The sequence below is a fragment of the Ictalurus punctatus genome, chromosome 2 (assembly GCF_001660625.3).
Source record: "Ictalurus punctatus breed USDA103 chromosome 2, Coco_2.0, whole genome shotgun sequence".
In the NCBI taxonomy this organism is placed as follows: domain Eukaryota; kingdom Metazoa; phylum Chordata; class Actinopteri; order Siluriformes; family Ictaluridae; genus Ictalurus; species Ictalurus punctatus.
In genome coordinates, this window is record NC_030417.2 from 8955849 (window position 1) to 8980653 (window position 24805).

General features: G+C 37.6%; 2 protein-coding genes across 2 annotated transcripts in view; both read right to left on the reverse strand.

The window, feature by feature from the left end:
- The window catches only part of galnt14 (UDP-N-acetyl-alpha-D-galactosamine:polypeptide N-acetylgalactosaminyltransferase 14 (GalNAc-T14)), a 28652-nt gene extending 26365 nt beyond the window's left edge, over positions 1–2287 (reverse strand). The window contains exon 1 of the mRNA XM_017485297.3: positions 1776–2287. Coding sequence (XP_017340786.1) covers positions 1776–1943 — 168 coding nt within the window. The 5' untranslated portion in view covers positions 1944–2287. The remainder of the gene's footprint in view (positions 1–1775) is intronic.
- A 920-nt stretch (positions 2288–3207) lies between these two features.
- On the reverse strand, positions 3208–22819 carry flvcr1 (FLVCR heme transporter 1). The gene is made up of 10 exons (XM_017454709.3): positions 21938–22819; positions 17030–17177; positions 16538–16678; positions 16089–16156; positions 15374–15477; positions 13528–13638; positions 10500–10605; positions 10079–10190; positions 7461–7522; positions 3208–6480 (listed from the first exon to the last, which is right to left on the reverse strand). The coding sequence occupies exons 1-10, from the start codon at positions 22577–22579 to the stop codon at positions 6406–6408; spliced, it is 1569 nt and encodes a 522-aa protein (XP_017310198.1). The 5' UTR covers positions 22580–22819; the 3' UTR covers positions 3208–6405.
- Positions 22820–24805: the final 1986 nt, after the last annotated feature.

Consider the following 24805-nt stretch of genomic DNA (forward strand, 5'->3'; position numbering starts at 1 on the left):
AGCTGGCCAGATGAAGAACATACTCCAGGAGGTAGGCGTACCGTATCTCTGCCAAAGTCATCAATTAAAAGACGCCTTCACCAGAGTAAATTACAGAGGGTTTACCAGAAGATGTACGCCATTGGTAAGCCTCAAACCCAAGAAGACCAGATTAGAGTTTTTGATAAAAAAAAACATCTTTAAAAGCCTCCAGGAACAGCATCCTAATCCTCATCCTGAGAGATGAGACAAAAATCTATGTGTAGCAGAATGATGGTAAGAGAAGTTTTTGGAGAAAGGAAGGAACTGCTCGTGATATGAAGCACACCAGCTATTTTATGGTGTGGGCGAGTACGGCTGCCAGGGGAGCCAGTTCTGTTGTATTTATTGATGATGTGACCGCTGAGAAAATCAGGAGGATGAATTCTGAAGTGTACAGGGAGATATTATCTGCTCACATTCAGATAAATGCTTCAAAACTTATTGCTTCATAGTGCAGATGGACAAATGACCTGAAGCGTTCTTCAAGAGCAATCCAAGAATTTTTTCTAAAGCAAAGAAGAAGAATGTTTAGTAACTGCCAAGTCAATCACCTGACCTGAATCCCACTGAGCTGCTTTTCACTTAGTGAAGACAAATCGCCCCAAGAACAAGCAGGAAGTGAAGACAGCAGCAGTAAAGACCTGGCAGATTATCACCAGAGAAGATACCCAGAGTCTGGTGATGTCTATAGACACTTTGCAACCAAGTATTAAAAATGACGATTAAATTTATGATTGTTGGCTTGTCCAATTACTTTTGGTCAACATATAGAAAGTGCAATCATTCTGACACTGTTCAGCCAATCTGGATGTAAATCCACTTAAATTAAAGCTTAAAGTCTGCACTTTGAACTCATTATTTCAACTCCAACATACTGTGATCGACAGCTAAGATAACAAAAATGTTGTCTAAATATATATAGATAGGGTGTGTTGTAAATGAGAGCTGCTGAGCCATAGTTACAATCACCCGACTTCTGCAGTTCTTACTGGCAACTGGAAGGTAACACTGTTTCGGTAAGTTCAGTTCAGTCCAATGGTTCTTATTCACTGCTGTAAAGCGCACAACCAGCATTTACATAATAAACCTGAATTCAATTTTTTGACACAATAACATCCTCATGTCACATGTCCAATCATATTTCTTTTTTTTCTTTTTTTTGGTTTTTATTGTTTTGTTTTTGTTTGTTAAATGAGATTTCGTGTTCAACTCAGCAGCCTCTTTTTTTGTTGTTGTTGTTGTGAAGAATAAATAATGAAACAACAGCGCTGCAGTGACAGGTCAGTATTCTGCTCTCTCAAATTAATTCCCCTGAAAATGTTTCATAATTTTTTGTTTTTAACCTGTGAACAATAGAGATTATGTCATGGAGAAAAATAAGTCGATAGCAGGTTCATGACATTCTCCTGGTTATATAATTATCATTATACATATTCATTAAAAAAAATCATAGCACTTTATCAATAAAATAAAATTAATTAAATGCAGTTAAATTCGGGGATTTTTTTGTTTGTTATTAAAATCAGTGTATGTTTGTCCCACTGAAGTGCAGTGTGAGAGGATTTATACTGTACTACATCATCAGTGTAAAACACATCAGGTAAATATGAGTTCCAGCCTCCTGACACAGTCAATGTCCCATCTGGACACAAGCACTGACCTGCAGAGTGTGTGTGTGTGTGTGTGTGTGTGTGTGTGTGTGTGGTCGCCTCCATCCGATCAGGCCACTTTTTTTCCCTGACTGTCTCACTCACCTCTTTTTCTTTCTCTCTCTGTCTCTGTGTCTCAGGGATCCTCCGACTGTTCAGGAGGATCACATACAGCAGAGCCGCTATCCAGAACAGAACAGCCGCAGCTAAAGCCAGCTTTCGGGAGAGCTTCTTCATTTTTTGTCCTCTGTTCGAGCTGCAGCATCCCTTCATCCTAAAGGAGGCTGACGCTGCGCTCTGGAAAGAGAACCGCTCTGCTGTGTGGAACGCCAAAAGGTTCACAAACAATCACTGTGTGTAGAGACGGATTTATACACCACCCTACCTCCCTCACACACACACACACACACACGCACGCGCAAGCACACGCACGCATACACACCATTCCACACTACCCTGGGGCCAGATTATCCAATAAGCATTATGGGCACGGCCCGTGCGCACTTGGGGCCCAAGTGAAGAGAAGAAAACTTTTTTTTTCATTTCTTTTCTTTTCTTTTCTTTCTTTCTTTCTTTCTTTCTTTCTTTCTTTCTTTCTTTCTTTCTTTCTTTCTTTCTTCCTTCCTTCCTTCCTTCCTTTCTTTTTTTTACATGAACATCTACATTGGTGTAGGCCGTAGGAAGTGTGGCGCCTGAAAGTAGCCTTTAACGCGTTGGACCCGAGTTGGAATCTGGCTTTTGGAAAATATTTGAAAAGTGGAAATAAAGTGCCTTTACACTGTTTAATAATAAAGTGTTTATCGGTTAGGGGTAGGTGTAGGGAGGCATTATTGTCCCAATAAGGTGGCATCCATTTAATAATATTAATAAATAGTCATTTAGACTCTATGTTATTACTGCATCATGTAATGTACAACAGTACTGCTGTGCAAATAGTATCTGCCACTATTTATAAGTATAAATAGCATCTAACAACTATTTGTACTTATTGCAAAGAACTGCTACACCTACAAGACACTGTGCCCAGGGGCCTCTGAATTCTTTATCCAGGCCTGATTCCACCACCCACCTCTCTTCCACCCCATCCATCCATCCATCCATCTTCTATACCGCTTATCCTTCTTCAGGGTCCCTTCCACCCCAACAACCCAAATTTGTTCCAATTTTTATTATTATTTTTTAAAAACATCTGGTACCTTTGAACTACTAAAGTACAATTAAAATTGTATTTTATATCTGCCAATGAAAGAGCATTGTAGATATTTATTTATTTATCTAAAAATTCTGTAGGAGAGGTTTAAGTTAATCGGCTCTTCTTGTGTACAAAAATACCTGCTTCTCCTGGAGGAAATTTTATTCACCAAGTAATAAAAAGTAATGTAAATACTACCACAACCGTCTTTTTAGCTTATTTGTTAACCATGTACAAAATAACTTAATTAAATAAAAATAAATGAATAAATACTGTAAGGGAATTTACAGTTAAAGGCCCAAGGACCAGATATCATGAATGAAGAACAGGAGTCAAGAGATGCAATCAATTGAAGAAAGTTTTTTACTGAAGAACAGTTTTCAGTTTCATCAGCAGAAGTCAGCTTCAACACTCAGCAAGATCATAGGTCACTCTGCATACATACTCATTACAGCTACAGTTATACTTTCACACAATCACTAAGCTAGTCATTACAACAGGTTGAATGATTCTGATTGGTTAAGGCATAAATAAACAGGAAGTTTCCACATATGGGCTGTGAGTCAGAAGAATTTCCACGATTATCTGGACGTCCAGTTGTCTCATCAGATGGTCAGTTTACCTCCGAACGTGTGTATGTATATGTGTATAATCCACCCTTCCGTACCGCATACTGAAAGCAATAGCTTTAGTAACAATAGTAGACATGGGGAATACTGATAGTTTTTTCTTGCAAAATCTTTACTTAAAAAATCAATGCATTTATGTTCTTTTTATTTATTAATGTATTTTTAGATAATATTGTTTTGAATAGTTACAAAACTGGCAACAGTGTTTTGGTGCAGTTGTAGAACGGCCTAATTATGTCCAATGCTCCATTTTTTAAATGCCCAGAAAAAGATTTTTTCATCAACATTTTATTATTATTATTATTATTATAAGAATATTATTATTATGCATGTGTGTGTCTGGCTTATTATTTCAGGCATCAGATATTTATCATACATATTAAATGTTTTATACACATTGTAGCATTTTAGAAATGTTTGAAGGATTTTTACATGGCACCCTTGCTCTTATCAGATGGCACCCCGGTTGGGAAACACTGGTCTAAAGTACTGCAGCAAAATGAGAGATATCTACTGTATATACATTCATTAGCCACATGCTACATAACAGATGCTACCATGGAACAAATACCCACAGATGACCTTTTAGAATATATTTCACAGCAGAATCACAGAGAATACTAAAGTCTCTCATTAAATCATGATTGTTCATAAAATATTAAAACATGTGCCATAGGATCGTGTGCAGTTTATGTTTTCTATTGGCTCAGAAGTAACCGCAAAGGCACGGTGTAAAAAAATAGGAATTGAGCATCATGACATTAAAAGGAATGTCATAATTGTGTAATTTGCTAGCTAATCCGACAACATGCACACTAATGGCTTTGCACATTACATTATCAGGTAAAACTACTCGATGTGCGAGGGCTGTTTCTCAGCGTTACAACTAACATGTGCTTACGTGGTCCCTTCAGCTACCATGACTACCCCATAATCATCTTTAACTGGAAATAAACTCCTTCATAGTGACCTTGGCTGATGTTTTATGCTATATGAAGGGTTGGTAAATCCTGTGCTCTGCTTTACAGATGCATGGTTGAGAAGTGCTGAATGCGGCACTGATTTGTGCTTTAATTGCTCAGTCAATCTTGGGCATTTATCTTGCTGATTTACAACCACAATTCCAAAAAAGTTGGGAGACAGTGTAAAATGTAAATAAGAACAGAATGCAATGATTTACATATCTTATAAACCCATATGTTATTCACAATAGAACATAGAAAAATGTACCATTTTAAGAAAAAATAAGGTCATTTTGAATTTGATTGCTGCAACACGTCTTTAAAAAACATGGGCGGGGTAATTGGCAACAAGTCAGAAACATGATTGGGTATAAAAAGAGTATCTTCAAGTATCTTAAAAATTGTACATTTCCTCAGTTTAAACATTTGATATGTTTTTGATGTTCTATTGCGAATAACATGGGTTTATGAAATATGCAGATCATTACAATCGGTTTTTATTTACATAGCATCCCAACTTTTTTGGAATTGGGGTTATAACGCAACGCATGGACAAAAATAAAACTAATCACAAGACATTAAAAAGCATTAGGTAGGGATGGGGAAAAGAAACCTAAATGTTATCAAAATAAACCAATCAGGAATAAGGCTTGGCTACTATAATACTTAACTATCGAGTGCCATTAACAACATCACTAAAAATTCATTCTTTTTTTTTGCTTTTGTTTTTCTACTTCAGACTGTGTGCGCACATCGGGACCTCACAGAACAAACCAGATAAAAAAATGTTACTTAGGGTTTTTATTTAAATGTGAAGTTTACAAAAAAAAAACATGGCAGTTTGTGCAGAGATTGCCAGGTTTAAACAAAATTCCCATCCAAATAAACAAACACCTCAAAACCTACCGACTTGAAACTAGAACAAAATGTTCAGACATGGGAAAAGCTAGGCATATTTTTATTCATTTCCTCACTCTTTTTGTGGGAAAAGTTAAGAGCAGTGAACATTTTGGATTTTTTATATAGTGTATTTAACACTACCAGTCAAAAGTTTAGACACATTAATTCTTTATTTTTATTTATTTAAAAATATATATTTATTATTAATCATTATTCCACAATTTATAAATAATAATAACAAAGTCATGAAAACTCTGGAGTAACACAAAAGGAACTATGGGAATCATGTTGTGATAAAAAACTGAAATAAATCAAAAATAATTTTGTATTTTAGCATCTTCAAAGTGGACACCCTTTTTGCCTAGATTTTCCAGAAATGTATTCTTGAGATTTTCTCTTGGCACAATAATATTTTTGCTTACAAGACCGATTTCAACACCGATTTTTATTCATACACCTTCAGATGAAAAGATTTTTAAGATCAGGAGAAACATTTCAGTCTTTCAGTCTCCAAAGTGTCTCCAAACTTTTGACTGGTAGTGTGTGTGATTCTTAAAGAAACCCAGAAGCACTTGGAGTGTGTCTGGCTTTATAAAAGAATCTGATCACATGTCCAACGACCGTTTCTGATCTTTCTGGAATGTAAAGAACCCAAATAATAAATAAGTTTGTTGATATGGAAAGGACATTGTTGCTTTCGACATAGTTAGCTTTCTTACTTAGACAGAAAGCTTTCCAGAAGTTTCCACAGGACTAAAGTTATATAATTTAAAAATAAATAAATAAAAATAAAGTTGTTATAATTTGTGAATAAAAAATGCCTCCCCTGACTGTTTTCCAGGTCAAATAAATAAATAAATCCCTTCTGGTTTAAATCCGAATATGAAAACAGATACGAATATTTTGAGCACTAAACAAATACAGATAATGGCATTAAAGCTTACTCAGCAATTTCAACAACTCCATGAGTAATTACAGTATAGAAAATTCAAGTAAGCCAGGCTGAGTTTGCGATGATGGTGGTGTGGAGGTGGAGCACAGTCTCTGTGGGCTTACAGTGTGGTCTCGCGTGATAAATCCAGCTTTACACCATTGGCCGCCTTCTCCACAGGACACTCAGTAGGAAGCTTAAAAGAGCACAAGTATTTGTTTAGCATTACTTTTTGGAAAAATGTCACACAACGCGGTTTAAGGCAGAGGAATTTAATCTGTGGGGAAGGGATTACAAAATGGGTGAGAGTTGAGATGGAAAATATAAAAAGTGAATATTTAAATGTCTCTTATTAGACCGGACACCCTTTTACGCATTTTGTGCAAGTACACCACATTTTAACACCTAAGAACGGACTATTGTTCCCCTCAAACACAGCAGAAAGCCACTCTCTGAAAGCCCAGCCCCCTTTCCATCCATTTCACAATAGTGATGTCACCATGCACAGAGCGTGAAAGATGCACTGATGCAGCACCCGCACGTTCTCTCGAAGGGTAAATGGAGAAGGAAATCTCAGTTCACTGAAAATGGCTTGAGCAGCAAATCAATATTTGTTCGTTGATAATTTATTACCAGCTACTGTGGCTATTTTCATGGTGAGTAGCAGGTTAAAATGTAAGGAAAATTGACAAAAGATTTAACGTTTATTTTCGATTAAAAAAAAAAAAAAAAAGAACCTAAAACTAAATCTGGCCTCACTTCATTAAAAATCTTTTCATATGCATCCATCGAATGAAGAACAAGAAAAACAACAACAACAAAAAATCCTATAGGAGTTGAAACCATCAAAGTCTATTAAAATTTGCCTCAAAGATACTGGACTTTGGCATAAGGCGCATAAAGGAGGATGTTCCAGAAGATTAATAAATGTGGGACTAGCCATTAGTCTTTTTCTAGGATTTCTAGCATGTCTGCTGTATTATAAGAGTCATTTTATAAATGCAACATGAAATAGTAATTACGTTTAAGGCTCTCCTGAAAGCTGATAAACTATGGTCAATCTTCTGTGCAAGAGATATGCATATTTCCAAAAGAAGATAAGGAGAAAAGACAAGAAGAAAAATGAAAACAAAAATCAAGCCAAACTTAAAAGTCAGTAAATAAGCTGATACATACCGCCTGACATTTGCTGTTGCCTGTATTGATGTCATTTCTTTTCAGCTCTGATTTTATCAACGCTGAAAGCAAAGATGATAAAAATAAGTTTCACACCTTGTATTTATTCCAATGTTTGTGTATACAGTGTATCCAGAAAGTATTCACAGCGCTTCACTTTTTCCACATTTCGTTATGTTAGTCTTATTCCAAAAAGGATTAAATTCATTATTTTCCTCAAAATTCTACAAACAATACCCCATAATGACAACGTGAAAGAAGTTCGTTTGAAATCTTTGCAAATTTATTAAAAATAAAAAACTAAAAAGCACATGTACATAAGTATTCACAGCCTTTTGCCATGACCTCAAAATTGAGCTCAGGTGCATCCTGTTTCCACTGAATCTCTCACCATCTTAAAAAAAAACAGCTAAAAACCCACCCTCTTCCATGAACACCTAACCAACCCATAAAAAAAATTACAAAAAAAAAAAAAAGTACTCTGGCACTTACACCTCTACTCTGTGCACTTTGCTTCTTCTGGAACTCAATTAACAGATCTTGTATGGTAGCAATACTTGTATTGTTCTCTGCTTGATATATCGCTTTGATTGCATTTTCTCATTTGTAAGTCGCTTTGGATAAAAGCATCTGCTAAATGAATAAATGCAAACGAAAGATGATTTGGAAAGGCACACACCTGTCTATATAAGGTCCCACAGTTCACAATGCATGTCAGAGCACAAACCAAGCCATGAAGTCCACGGAATTGTCTGTAGACCTCCGAGACAGGATTGTATCGAGGCACAGATCTGGGGAAGGGTACAAAAACATTTCTGCAGCATTGAAGGTCCCAGTGAGCAGAGTGGCCTCAATCATCCGTAATTGGAATAAGTTTGGGACCACCAGGACTCTTCCTAGAGTTGGCCGCCCGGCCAAACTGAGAGATCGGGGAGAAGGGCCTTAGTCAGGGAGGTGACCAAAAACCCGATGGTCACTCTGACAGAGCTCCAGCGTGTCTCTGTGAAGAGAGGAGAACCTTCCAGAACAACCATCTCTGCAGCACTCCACCAATCAGGCCTGTATGGTAGAGTGGCCAGACAGAAGCCACTCCTCAGTAAAAGGCACATGACAGCCCGCCTGGAGTTTGTCAAAAGGCACCTGAAGGACTCTCAGACCATGATGAAACAAAATTCTCTGGTCTGATGAAACAAAGATTGAACTCCTTGGCCTGAACAGCAAGTGTCATGTCTGAAGGAAACCAGGCACCAGTCATCACCTGGCAAATACCATCCCTACAGTGAAGCATGGTGGTGGAAGCATCATGCTGTGGGGATGTTTTTCAGCAGCAGGAACTGGGAGACTAGTCAGGATCGAGGGAAAGATGAATGCAGCAATGTACAGAGACATCCTTCATGAAAACCTGCTCCAGAGCGTTCTGGACCTCAGACTGGGGAGAAGGTTCATCTTCCAACAGGACAATGACCCTAAGAACACAGCCAAGATAACAAAGGAGTAGGTACAGGACAACTCTGTGAATGTCCTTGAGTGGCCCAGCCAGAGCCCAGACTTGAACCCGATTGAACATCTCTGGAAAGATCTGAAAATGGCTGTGCACTGACGTTCCCCATCCAACCTGATGGAGCTTGAGAGGTCCTGCAAAGAAGAATGGGAGAAACTGCCCAAAAATAGGTGTGCCAAGCTTGTAGCATCATACCCAAAAAGACTTGAGGCTGTAAGTTGTGCTAAAGGTGCTTCAACAAAGTATTGAGCAAAGGCTGTGAATACTTATGTACATGTGCTTTTTTTGTTTTTTTTATTTTTAATACATTTGTAAAGATTTCAAACAAACTTCTTTCATGTTGTCATTATGGGGTATTGTTTGTAGAATTTTGAGGAAAATAATGAATTGAATCCATTTTGGAATAAGGCTTTAACATAACAAAATGTGGAAAAAGTGAAGCGCTGTGAAAACTTTCCGGATGCACTGTATATACACACACAGTGGTGCGTGAAAATTTGGGAACCTTTTAGAATTTTCAATATTTCTGCATAAATATGTCCTAAAACATCAGGATTTTCAGCTGGCCCAGATGCAGCAAAACAGGCCCAAACCATGATACTACCACCACCATGTTTCACAGATGGGATAAATCTGGAATGCAGGGTTTTCCTTTCGCCAAACATAACGCTGCTCATTTAAAGCAAAAAAAAGTTCTATTTTGGTCTCATCCATCCACAAAACATTTTTCCTACTAGCCTTCTGGATTGTCCACGTGATCGTTAGCAAACTGCAGAAGGGCAGCAATGGTCTTTTTCGAGAGCTGACAACACCCGACTTTAATCTCACCATCAAATTAAACTGCTAATCCTAGTTCTTCACATACTTTTCCCCATTCACAGATGTAAAATTGGATCATTTAACCTCAATCAACTAATGACCAAGTATAATATTTTTGTCTCATGCATTTAACTGGGTTCTCGTTGTCTACTTTTAGGAAAATCAGATGATGTTTTAGTCATATTTATGCAGATATATAGAAAATTCTAAAATGGGTTCACAAACTTTCAAGCACCACAACTCATCATTTGCAGTAACCTAAATAAATACATCATCAGACAAACCCAGGAAGTGTAACCTGTTAAAATGATGCCGATGAATATCCAGGCACACAGGAAGATGTTTCCGACCAGCGGGTTGTAGTCTGTGGTGAGCTTCCCTTGAATAAATGTGAAAATGATCCCAAACAACTGCATTTGATAAAGACACACACCCACACACACACACACCCACACACACACACACGTTAATTCAGGACAGCTCCATCTACAGAGGCAGCAGGAGGAGAAGACCAACATGTTTCCTTCATTTCACTATCACTTTAATCAAATGAAGGCAAATGAAAGCTGTGGAAGAGACACATGGCCATGACTCATGTGGATGTGTAGGAAAATTTGCTCAGCATCATGGCTATTGCGTGACAGTGAAGGGAAGGTGTGTGGGGAAATGAAGTAGACTGGTTTATTCAAATAAGACTATTAAAAGGGCGATCATTTTACCTGAGCGAATGCATTAAGAAGACCGGATGAAGTGCCTTCGGACTCCGGGTAGGTGATTTCAACAGCAAATTCGAAACCAATGGGCAGGTATCCGGTCATAAAAAACCTATTCAACACAATGGAAGATATGTGGCTCAACAAATCGCTAACATTTCATGTGATAAACACAGTAAAAGGTTTAATATCTTAAAATGATTCGATGCAAGGTCGGGCATAAAAATTCAACGGACATCTCGTGAGCAATAAGCATCAAAGTTGTCAGACACAGGGCTTTTATTTTTCAGTCTTTGGTCAGCTTCCATCTACCAGCCAGCTCTCTGTTCTTCTTCCAAACACTTTTTTTTTTTTTTAAACCGCTGCTCATACAGCGTCACAGGGCAGTGTAACACATTCAGAGGACAGCACTATCCTCCCACTTGCTCATACACTAGCTCCCACACAGAGAGCACAGGCAGTTTTGCACTCTCGACTCCCGGTAACTCGCAACGTCTCAACAACAGGGTGGACACTATTCTGTTGTGCCACTCAAGAGGCCGCTGTCACACACAGGTTTTAATCGCAAAGAGTATTTGCTGTTCTTCAGGCTTTAAATTGTACAATACACATGTAATTTCAGTGAAATTAAGAATTTGCAAGGACCTGCAGATACTTCAGCTCAATCGTGCATTTTCTAGTCAAGGATTGGTATTTAAACAGTACTTATTTTAATTTACATTATCAGATATCATTTAAATTATCATTAAAGTGATCAGTTACTGTTAGCAACTTATAGTACTCCAATTAGATTCCACTCAAAAGTGTCAATGATTTTAGTTTAATACATGAATTTCTATTTTGAGTGAAACGCTAAATCATACATTTTATAAATCATGATAATAAAATGTTGCTGTTATATAAAATAATAATCAGCGATGTAGTGGAGTGATGCGGCCTAACACAAAGCCTGAGGTGTTTACTGGACTGCTTACTATTATAAATTTTCATTAATTAAAGAACAATTCTTTGTACTTTTTATCAGTTTATAGTAACGTTTAATGTTCTGGAACATCCGTGAAAAGTCGGTTCATGTTTTCACTTATGTTCCAGCAGCTGCATATACGTGCTTTGAATGAGACAAAAACAAACAATAAAAAAAAATGGCGTCAAACCAAATTGGTAGTATTTCAAACAGCATGGAAGGAGAGCCTCCTTCCAACTATAGAAAATCTCTGAGTGCTGCTAGATCAGTCTCTCTCTCTCTCTACCATAATTGCAGATAACAAAAATAGTCCTAAATTTTTATTCAATACTGTAGCAAAATTAACTAGGAATAAAACCACCAAAGAAACATGCATACAATCATTATATAAAAGCAATGAATTCATGAATTTTTCATTGGCAAAATTGAAAATATTAGCCAAAAAATCAGACTATTAACTTAAAGCCAGACAGTATAATAACTAACCCTGTAGATAAGAATATGGCAATATAACATTAGTGACTAGAATGTTTTATTCCCCTTAGAGACACTGAACTAATGTCACTAATTTCTTCATCAAAAATAATCATTTCTATCTTTAGCATTAGCTATGATCCTAAATCATTTAAACTAGCAGTAATCAAGCCCCTGATTAAAAAAACTGACCTTAACCCGTCAGTTGTCCAGCTATAGGCCAATCTCAGACCTCCCCTTTATCTCCAAGATCTTAGAAAAGGTTGTAGCAAAGCAGCTATGCTCGTGCCTACGTAGGAATAACATTCATAAAATTTATCACTCAGGATTTAGGCCTCATCATAGCACAGAGACAGTGCTGGTTTAAGTAGTAAACGACCTACTACTGGCCTCTGATCAGGGTTGTGTCTCCTTGGTTGTGTTGCTTGACTTTAGTGCAGTTTTTGATACTACAGATCATACTATTCTCCTTGATAGACTAGAAAATGTTGTTGGCATTAAAGGAACGGTCCTCTCCTGGCTCAGGTCTTATTTGACTGATTGCTATCAGTTCACAGATATGACTTCTCTATGCATACTGAGGTAAAGTTTGGTGTTCCACAAGGTTCTGTTTTAGGCCCACTGCTTTTTACTTTATATATGTTACCTCTAGGTCAAATTATTTGTGAACATGGAATTAGCTTCCACTGTTATGCTGATGACACACAGATGTATGTTTCAGCAAAGCCAGATGACAGACTAAGATAAGAAATATAATGTACCTACATTATGTGGAAAAAATTAGTTCATGCTTTCATCACCTCCAGGTTGGATTATTGTAATGCCTTACTGTCTGGATGTTCCAGTAGGAGCATAAACAAACTCCAGTTAGTCCAGAATGCAGTTGCAAGAGTCATTACTAAAACCAGAAGATATGACCACATCACCCCGATCTTATCCACACTGCAATGGCTCCTAGTAAAATTTCACATTGACTATAAAATTCTACTAAAGACCTATAAAGCACTGAATGGTCTCACACCACAGTACCCAAGTGAGCTTTTGGTCTTTTATGATCAGCCACACCTACTTTGATCAAAAGATGCAGGCTATTTGTTGGTACCTCGAATTGTGAAGGCTACAGCATGGGGGAGAGCTTTCTCTTACAAAGCACCACAGTTATGGAACAGCCTTCCAATTAGTGTTCAGGACTCAGTTACAGTCTCATTGTTTAAGTCCAGGCTGAAAACATACAGGTGCATCTTTAAAAATTGTAATATCGTGGAGAAGTTCATTTTTTTTCTGTAAATTAATTCAAAAAGTGGAACTTTCATATCTTCTAGGTTCATTTCACATAGTATGAAATATTTCAAGCCTTTTTTGTTTTAATCTTGAGGATTACAGTTTACAGCTCATGGAAATCAAAAATCCATTATCTCAAAATATTAGAATAAAGAATTTATAATACAGAAATGTCGACCTGAGAGGAGCTCTAATCAGCTAATTAACTCAAAACACCTGCAAAGGTTTCCTCAGCCTTTAATCTCTCAGTCTGGTTCACACAACCATGATGATGACACTTGTGTTAACACTTATTCAAGCATCTTCCCAACATACCCAAGTGCTCCTGCAGTGAAGAAGACCACGAGGAGATGGCCCAGGTCCAGCGTGAACGTGAACACCAGCATGCCGAGGAAGGAGAGAATGTACACGATCAGCGTCGTCATTCTGTGTGAGCAGAGAAACGTTACAGGTTTATTATCATTTGATAATATAGATTTAGGGTGTTTTCACAACTAGTTTGCTTGAGACTTCCAAACACTCTGAGAGGGGTTCAGCGTGTATATGTGAACAAACCAAATGATCTCAGACCCCCCTAAAAGAACCCAAAAGCGAACCATACTCAGGCCACCTCCGGAGGTGGTCTGTTTACGGTTCGTTTGTGGTTTGATTTCTTCAGGATATGTGAAAGCAATGAGGACCCGGTCTGCTTTGCGTTTTGTTTAGACATGTGTACCTGGAGGCTTGCCATACCTGCAGCCATGTTCCGTCACTACCGAAAACAACACAATTTTTCACAATGTCAGGTCGCGGGATCCTGTGGTCTCAGGAGAAGAGCTGTGCACTTATTGAAATTTGGAAAGAGGATTGCATTAAACACCAACTATCCTCGACACCTAAGAACATAAGTGTTTCTTTTGTTTTCTCAAAAAATGAAGGAAAGAGGTTATAACAGAACAGCGCTACTTTATAGTTTTATATAGTAACATTAGTTTATGTAATGTTTTATATATATATATATATATATATATATATATATATATATATATATATATATATATATATATATATATATATATATATATATATACACACACACACACTATTAATAAATGATACCCAAAATAATAACCAATGGTAATTAATAGAAACTTATTGTAAAGTGTTATTATTATTCTTTTCCGAGCTACAAAAGAAAGCACAGAAAGCTGAGGTTGGCGTTCTTATGAAGCTGTGGTGTGAACAAGAAAGAGTCTGAGATCACTTTGTTGCTGAAGAGGACCAAAAAAAGAAACGGATTCTCTTTTGAGTCCACAATATTGTGAACACCAAAAGGACTGAGGTGACTTTCCTTTTCTGGTTCCCTTTAAGTGAACTAGGTTTGGTTCTTTTTAAATGAACTATATGTGAAAACACCCTTAAATAAACATTTCATGGTCTACTTATAAATATTACTGCTTTGTAGCAGAGATGCTGGAACACTGTTTTATTGATCGTGTGCCACTTTTTTTTAATCTGTCCCTGAGTACAATGTGTGATTTAATCCCGTTAGTAGCTGTAAAACGGAGCCTACTGTTCATGATAGTTAGTTAATCTTCACACTGTCATAAACAGATTTAGCTGATCTCTTTACGCAACCTTCCTCCCATGATTAATGCGACCTACTTTTTTTTTTTAGTGTGTTGTTTTAACCAAAGTAACTCATGAGTAACTACACTCAGCAACTGAATAAACATTCCAGCTAAAGATATGAACAGTGATCAAAGTGGTGTTGTACAGACATCATCTCAATTAGCAAACGTTCTAAAGGTCATCAAGATGCCACTTGGCCACATTGTGCTAATACTGGGTGAAAGTGCATGTGCTATCTGGGATTCTGATAAAATTGATTATCAAATAAGAACAGAATGTAATTGACATATAGTAACCCTAACCGCTAAGAAACATTTTTGTTTTCTTTCCCCGAACCTGCGATTTTTCCATCTTATCGCCACATTCTATTCTACAACAACTACAATTAAGTAATGTTAAGTTTTCCTAATATTTCACCAAGTTCAATTGAAATATACTTAGTGAACCATTAAACTACGATTACAAGCAGCAGTATGAAAGGCAGTGAGGGTTAATCCTCTTAACTGCGCTGTAAGAAATCTGCTTATCTTTTATCCAAGAGTTCACCTACTTGTAGGTTTTGGTACGATCCAGCCACAGCCCGCAAAGGATGGATCCTACCATTCCAGCCACGACCAGGGTGAGGCCGATTCTGCCTGCGTTCAGCTCCTCTCCCTGCAAGAAATCTGGTTAACGTGACATGTAGAACATAAGCGCCAGCTAGTTTTGCCAAAACCTGACTTTCTAATCTGGACAAGGCTCAATGTTTTTACTCAGAGCAGTCAGGGTATCAATACAACATGAATGATGTATTCATTTTAACATCCTTTGAGTATTTGTTTTGGTCAACTTAGGACAAAATGTCTGCTTGATGTTCTAAATGCCAAGTAGCACACGGTACTAATAAATTATTAATTTTATTAATAATTTATTAATAATAAAGGTTATCAGATTAAAGGTTGGTAACACAACTTGAGAGTTTCAGAGAGTTTTCTGTATAATTCAAATGAACGCAAACATTGAACCGAAACAATAATGATTATATACGTTTTACTTTTTAAAATAAATCTGAGAACCGTAGATTTCAAGAAATCGTGTGTTGCGTACAATAGACAACACAGATGGGGATTTTTCATTCATTTTATTAATAGTTTTCCCCAAACTATATGATCATGATGGCTTGCATATTGTATTGAGACATCGTGCTCACAATCACCTAGTGACAGAGTCATAAATATGACAACATTTGAGCAATATAGAAGAAGGGAAAAAAATGTTAAACCCACCTTATAATGAGTGATGATCATTTGGTTGAGGAGAGTGGACACTGAATAGAACGAGCCTGTCATGATGCCTGAAAAACATCCACCGGTTCCATTCAGCAAACTGATTAATAATTTAAAAACACTTTCATATGATACAGAAATCACCAGCGATAATGAAATAAAGCCACAGCCAGCCGCACCAGTCGACTCTAATATGCACGTATGAGTGGGACCTTGTAACGTAATAACGATTATATATATCACAAAATCAGATTTGGCTTTTCAATGCCCAATTCATGAAGTCACACTGAATAAGTGAGCGAATTACACTGATGAATGCTGCTTTCATGACAGGCTGTGGTTTGTCTTTAGCATTCTCTTTGGTGGCAGACACTTGCTTACGTAAAAAAAATATAAGACATTGAGTGTTCTGCAGAACACTCATGCTGCGAGTGAATGACTGAACCCACCGTAACTCAGCAGGAGCAGGATGAACGGCTTGCTCTTGAACAGATTAATGATGGACTGCTTATAGGAATAATCTTCCGCTAGGCCTGTCGGCAAGACTGCCTGCGCTTGACTTGGGGGTAAAATGGGTCTGTCTCGAATGACTGAGAGAGAGAGAGAGAGAGAGAGAGAGAGAAAGATCTAATAAGTTTTATCAAGCGCATAAAACATATAGTACTGAAAAAAAATAAGGAAATAAACTAAACAAGGAATGCGGATATCTCACCAGAACTGAAGTGAATAATCTGAATAATCTCTACACGAGATCATTACTTTATAACCATTCTTCATACCCTTACTGTCTGCTACATTTTAACATAAAAACTACAGGCTTTGGTGCATTACATCACTCTCAAATACTGTGTCTCTTCATGTCTATGTTGACTATCTGATTTCTTTCTTCACTCTGGTATGGCAGTTTGACATATTGGCCTGAATGGATTAAAAACACTTACCAATGACTGTCAAAATGAAGAGCAAGGTGGAGATGGCAGCTGTCCCATAGAACATTATGCTTATATTGTAGCCCATCTGTTCTTTACCTTCCTCTGGTGTGTTAGGGACCAGGACAGGAGGGAGCAGAAACCCTATGGCTACACCCAGCTGTGAGAGAGTGTATGTGTATATGTGTGTGTGTGTGTGTGTGTGTGTGTGTGTGTGTGTGTGTGTGTGTGTGTGTGTGTGTGTGTGTGTGTGTGTGTGTGTGAGAGAGAGAGAGAGAGAGAGAGAGAGAGAGAGAGAGAGAGAGAGAGAGAGAGAGAGAGAGAGAGAGAGAGAGAGAGAGGTATGAACATGCGATTCATTGATTGGCACATCACATTACACTTTAAAAAATATTTCACTTTATCAGGATTGCACCTCAGGAGGTTTCTATTTTGCACTTTATACACAAAATCACCATGCTAAGCAATGCTGTAGGCTATACTTGATTACAATATTAAACAAATAAATAAACAAAACAAACAAACAAACAATAAACCAAACATACCTCCGTATACATTCTCCAACATCTAGAACATGGACTAAAATGCACCACAAAATCATTTTTGCGATATATTTATTTTTACGCCCAGTGTTCTTGCATTGTAAATAATGAGAACATTAAGTTCTCAACAACTGGAAACTGGACAGTTGAAGATTATAAATCATTGCCTGGCAATCTGACCTCTTCATCAACATGGAGTTTCTACCCCCAATCCTGTAGTTCACTGGATGTATTTTTGTTTTCTGCCTGCGTTCTAATAACGTACAACAGATTGTGCAACGCTGATCGGATCTCGCTATACAGCTGTCCTGATATACTGCAAGTTAATTTTTTATTTTTATTTTTTTTATGTGTACCTAATAAATACAACTGAACTTGATATCGTGACTAACAATATGGGCACTATGCTCTCTAACACTCTAGATAATGTTACCTCTATCAAATTTTAAAAAAGGTTAGAGAGAAACATCCTGCACCATAGTGCAATAGTCATATTCATGCTCTCAAGAGAGCAACTCGTAATCTTGGACGCAAATGGAAAAAGACTCATCAAGAAGGTTTTCGAATTGTGTGGAAGTACAGTATGTCTAGCCACAAACAGGCTCTAAAAGCTGCTAGGGCAGAGTATCTACATAAACTCATAGAAAGTAACCAAAACCATCCTAGGTTATTATTCAATACAATATCTAGATTAGCAAATAATAAGACTTCGCCCAAACTGAATATTCCAACAAAGTTTAGTAGTAATGACTTCATGGATTTCTTCACTAAGAAAATTGAAAAGCATGACATATAATTGGAAATGTACAACCAACAGCAGCAACACAGGTTTTAGCCCCCAATATCGTCTCCCAAGTACAACTGCAGTCTGGACAGGAAGAGTTTACCAAACTTATCAACATATCAAAATCAACCACATGTATTCTAGACCCCATACCCACTAATTTAATGAAAGAGTTGCTTCCTGTAGAAAGAGAACCTCTTCTCAATATTATTAACTCCTCGTTATCTCTATATCACATCCCGAGAACATTCAAGCTGCTGGTTATTAAGGCTCTCATTAAGAAACCACAACTAAATCCCAGAAACTAGAAAATTACAGACCAATCTCAAATCTTCCACTTATGTCTAAAATACTAGAAAAGGTTGTGTCTGCTCAATTATGCTCCTTTTTGCAGAATAAAGGTTTCTATGAAGAATTTCAATCAGGTTTCGTGCCCAGGGACTGCACTTGTCAAAATTACAATTGAATTACTCCTAGCATCTGACCATGGTTGCATTTCACTGCTTGTTCTACTTGATCTTTGTGCTGCGGTCGACACCATAGATCACGACATACTCTTAGATAGATTACAAAACTACACTGGTATTCAGGGACAGGCATTAAAATGGTTTAGATCCTACCTGTCTGACCACTAACAATTTGTTTGTTTAAATGATGAACTTTCTAACGTAATGACAGTAAAGTATGGTGTGCCGCAAGGATCGGTGTTAGGCCCCCTGCTGTTTTCTGTATTCATGCTGACCCTTGGAAATACTATTATAAAACAGGATTAATTTCCACTGTTATGCTGATGTTTCTACAAGACCAGATGAAATTTCTAAGTTTTCCACGTTGACAGAATGTGTTAAAGACATTAAAGACTGGATGACCGGTAATTTTCTTTTACTAAAGTCTGATTAAACAGAGATATTGCTAATTGGACCAAAAATATGTACACAAAAGCTCTTAGAATATAATCTATATTAAGAAGGATGTACAGTTACTTCATCCACTACAGTTAAAGACCTGGTACCGCATATTAGACAGCAACCTGTCATAGGAAAAATCATATTTCTCAGCCTTCTTCCACCTTAACACCTTTGCCTGGTGATGTATTCATTTTAACATCCTTTGAGTATTTGTTTTGGTCAACTTAGGACAAAATGTCTGTTTGATGTTCTGAATGCCAAGTAGCACACAGTACTAATAAATTATTAATTTTTATTTTCTTTTAAAGTTTAAATAAATCATTGATCCATTACTCATGACTATATGAGAACGACTCATAAGAATACTTTAAAACAAATGGCTTTTATAAATCAAACTTCTTTCAGAGGAGACTGCAAACATACTTCCACGCATTTAGCTATCGAGATGCAAAAGGAAATCGCATCATTTACTCTCTGTAACAAAGCAGCGGGACTAAAGGTTATCAAGTTAAAGGTTGGTAACACAACTTGAGAGTTTCAGAGAGTTTTCTGTATAATTCAAATGAATGCAAACATTGAACCGAAACAATAATGATTGTATATGTTTTACTTTTTAAAATAAATCTGAGAAACGTAGATCTCAAGAAATCGTGTGTTTGCGTACAATAGACAGCATGGATGTGGATTTTTCATTCATATTATTAATAGTTTTCCCCAAAACTATATGATCATGATGGGTTGCATATTGTATTGCCATAACTCTGACACATAAACCTGTTATTAAGAGAATATGATTAAGACCTTGCTGTGTGAGGAAAAGCTAAGAAGGCGCCCTCATATCTTTTTTGGTCTTATCTTTCATTGTACCTGAAGATGTTGTATTTAAGCCATGTGTTTTTACAGACATGGCTTCTTCCATCTTAGAAATATTGCCAAGCTACGTAACATCTTATCCGTTTCTGATGCAGAAAAACTAGTTCATGCATTCATGACCTCAAGAGTAGATTATTGTAATGCACTGCTAGGTGGTGGACCTGCATCCTCAATAAATAAGCTACAGTTAGTCCAAAATGCAGCTGCTAGAATTCTTACCAAATCACAAAAATATGAACACATTACCCCGATTTTATCATCTCTACATTGGTTACCTGTACAATAAGTTCTGTATCAATTATAAAATACTACTACTCACCTATAAAGCCCTAAACAGACAAGCTCCTTTATATTTAACCAATCTTCTATCATGTTACAATCCTTCACACTTTAAGGTCACAAAACCATGGACTTTTTATAATACAGAGGATACCAAAGAAGGTAGAGCTTTTTCACATTTAGCTCCTAAACTCTGGAATAGCCTTCTTGAAAATGTTCAGGGTTCAGACACACTCTCTTAGTTTAAATCAATATTAAAAACACATTTCTTTAACCTGGCATTCACATAACGCCTCTCATAACCTTGTTATGCAGCCATCTCTGATGAAACGATAACAACTGCACATAGTTACAGTATCTCTGCCTGAAATTCAATGAACAGCTGCCACACTTCTCCATTTGTTTCCTGTTCCTACTTTGGGATGCCCATCCCAAGGTAATCAGTGAATGTGCCAGCTCCACCTCAGAACCTGTCTCTACGAAGAGACAAATGCCTGCGAAGACTTTGGCTGATACCAACGCTCTACACGTGTTGCTCCTGCGGTAGCAGTAGGCCTGAACTGTTCTGCTCTCAGGCCGGCCTGGTGCCCTGCTTCTGGATTTCTTGTCGCCTGGAGGCCAGTCACTGTTCCTGAGGATGGCCCCATAATGGACAGCCTAGGGACACTTGGAAGCTGTGGAGATGGCACTGGACTGCAACTGATGCGGGCAGTTTTGGTGCGGTGTCTTTTTGTGCCCGGGTCTCCATCAGTGGACAGCGCATGAGTTCAGCAGAATAGACTTCATGTTGAGACTGTGTGGTGAATCTCCTGATTACACAGCTGCATGTTTGTTTTATCATGTAGCACACAGTTATAGAAGGGATTTTTTTTTACAAAAATTTTTTTTTTTACACTATCCATTGTTAACCAAATGAGGATGAATTTCCTCATTTGTATTTATTTGATATTTTTTATTATAATATATCAAATTTATATATTTCTGTAAAGCTGCTGTGACAATGTCAATTGTGAAAAGCACTATACAAATAAAACTGAATTGGATTTTTAAAAAAAACAACAACAAAAACTACAGACACCATCACAGAAATTCTAATGGTTTCCACTATAAATAACATTACAAACCATCAGCAGTAAAACATTAAAACCATTACCAAATGTCAAAAGGTGTTCTATTGGTCCTTAGTTTGTATCCACTAGAAATAACATACCACCAATAGAAGGCAACAGATTACCAGCAGAGACCCATGGGACTATTACAGCTTCCATTAAAACCAATACAATTTACATAATAACCATTAAAACCATTACAGATTCTATGATGGTTTCTATTGTTTTTTAAAGCAGGATTTGCTGAAGGGGAACTTGTTGGAACTTTAAGGGAGTGTAAACATTTGAGAATGACAGAAAGGTGGGTTCCTGAAGAAAGTGCACTGTACATCACGCTCATATGAATAATCATGTGGAGGGACAAAATCACATGACCAGGTTTAAGAATAAAATAAAAGCAGAAGGAAAAAAAAAAACCCACACACCTGGTTTCCCAGCACGGCTGTAGCACAGGCAGTGGACACCTCTCTCGGGCCGAACCACACTGAGGCGATTCTGGACGGCAGCCCGAGAATGAACACCTGAGCCACAGAGCACACGACCTGCGCTGCCATGGTGACCCAGAACAGCCCGGGCCCGGCGCTCGCGCACTTCATCCACGCGCCTGCGCAGTTGAGTCCGGACCCGATTAGCGCCGTTACACGCAGCCCCTTGCGGTCCAGCAACCAGGTAGCGGGGAAGATGAGCGGTATGTACGCCACCATGTACACCACCGACAGCCAGTCTATCATCACGTTCGTCACGCCGTAGAAGTGTATAAATATGTTGCTGATGATGCTGTACTGGATCCACTGAAACGCATTGAGCAGAGAGTACAGGCTGAAGATGGCGAGCACTGCAAAACGCCTGCGGTATAGCCGGGTCTGGAGAGGTTTCTGCTCCTCTCCGGGAAGCATTGCGTGGCTCTCCGCGGGTGAAAGCTCCCTCTCCGGCTCCTTCACTTCCCCCACGGCCACTTTCGCTGCGCACTCCGTTACAGTGTCGTACTGATCCGCGCTCCTGTCTCCGTCTGCGGCAGGTGTGTCACCATGCCTCACTGGTTCCTGAAACATCTCACCCGCCACCATAATGATGTTTTCACCACTGCTTTCTTTACCATCCAGGACTTCAGTTCATCCGGCAGCGTCTGTGTAAAAGGCTGGGTTCTATCGAGTTAAACCTGAGCACTAATAAAGCCATGAGCCCGCTTTATTCCTCAGTCTGACTCTGAAACCGGCTTTGAAACAACGCGGAGTTACTGCATGTGAGGATAGGAGGTGGCGTGGTGTATTTCCCGATCACCCTATTCATGCTTCACGCCCACAATTGGCCGTTTCAATTTGACTTATTTTTTCATCGGTTTACTGCGATGACGTCGTAGATGGGGCGGGATCCTAAAATGGCGTTTGTACAGCCACAAAATGGCGGACAAAGGGCTGTAAATAGGGGTGAACATTTTTGTCGCTGTTGCAGTTAGCTAGCTTTATTCGTTTGATGAAGATGATGAGTATTACGATGATGAATATTATAATTAAAAAGACATACAGCCAGGGGATTCACTTACAATAGGCATCAGATAAGCACAACCTTACACAAATCTGATGAAAAATACAATAAAAACCTAATACAATAGAAAACAATAGAATTTGTTATGATTTAAACAGGAATTGTATTGGTTTTAATGGAAGCTGTAATGGTCCCATGAGTCTCTGCTGGTAATTTGTTGCCTCCTATTGGTGGAATGTTATGTCTAGAGGATAGCTATAAGGGACCTATAATAAAACCTAATATGTTAATGGTTAGCTGATGGTCTGTGATGGTATTTGTAGTGGAAACCATTAGAATTTTTGCAGTGGTTTCTATTTTTTTTTTCATCAGGGAAATAACAAACGAATAACAAGTTGTTGAATGTTTTGACAGCTTTTGTATCAAAATTGTTTACAGATACTGCTTGGTTTCATTTATGAATAAAAAGACCTGCATTAGACAACAAGAAAATTAAAAGAGTGCTCATTCCCCAACGACTGTAAAGACACTTCTTTACTAGTCATGCTCAGAAAGATAGTAACCTTCACCTACAAAGATGATGTTGCTTGCAATAGCATAAGGGCTGCAACATGTAGATCCAAAATAAGTAAAAGACCATTTCTGGAGATGATTCACAAAAAGAACAGCCAATCTCTTCATCCTTTACAAATTGTTCGAGAAACAATTTGGAGAGATAAACCATTACATATAGTAATAATTTTATATATATATATATATATATATATATATATATATATATATATATATATATATATATATATATATAATGTGTGTATGTGGGTGTGGGTGGGTGTGTTTGTATGCATGTGTGTGTGATAGATAGATAGATAGATACATAGATAGATAGATAGATAGAGAAGTATAAGGCAACTACTATTATAGTAATGTCACTGTGGCCACTCACTTTGCACCAAGCAACAAATCAGATCTTAGTGTGCTCTTATCTTCACTTTGATAACCTGGACACATCACCATTTCAAGTCTGGAAGCCAAAGGTTAATCCTATTTAACCCGAACTATAGGTAGTATGGCCATTTGATTTAGTATTTGCACACTATATGGGTCATGTGCACTGGTGGATTATTCTAATTTCACATTTTAGTCCAACTTTGTTGTTTCTGAAGTATCTTAAATGTAATAACTATGTTGTATCCTCCCTCTCCTTTTATTAGGGTGAATTCATATACATTGGGACTGTTTTTAAATTTCAAACTTGTCAAAGGTTTCTTGCCCAACACAGTAAATTTGTGTGAAATATTAAGATGAAAGAAAATCATAATCTTAAAAAACATGGCCTATCCTTTTGTTATGACAAAAAAAATTGGGCTTTTGGTTAAATTTGGACTTTACTTTTCTCTTCAGTGACATTTTAAAGTGTTATTTATTTGTAGCATGCTTATCCCTGGCATTAGTAAATAAAATTTCAATAACATGACTTCAAATTAATCATAAACAGCAGGACCTAGCAGAAGAAATGGTAGAAATTTTCATTTAGCAGAACATTGCCTGCACTGAGAGAACTTGTTTGTAACAGCCTGTGCTGTTCAGAAGATGGGAAGATGTGTGTGTATGTAGGAATGTGAGTGAAATTAGAAAAAGTAGCCACTGACCTCATGGCAACAGTGCAGGTGGAATGTGTTTATCACTATGGGGTAATTTGCTTAATTTGCCTTTTTAACCAAAGATTTTTTTTTGTCTGTAATAACCAGTCACATGAGACTAGAAAAGATCTTTGATTTTTTCTACATGCTGATGGAGATGATCCC

Bases quoted from the DNA above. Each gene is read 5' to 3' on its own strand.
- flvcr1 (XM_017454709.3), bottom strand. From the start codon at position 22,579: ATGGTGGCGGGTGAGATGTTTCAGGAACCAGTGAGGCATGGTGACACA. The intron at 17,178-21,937 runs GTGTGTGGGTTT...ACTCTCTCACAG, and splicing joins CAGCCGTGCTGGGAAACCAG to CTGGGTGTAGCCATAGGGTT. The intron at 13,639-15,373 runs GTAGGTGAACTC...CTGCTCACACAG, and splicing joins GATCGTACCAAAACCTACAA to AATGACGACGCTGATCGTGT.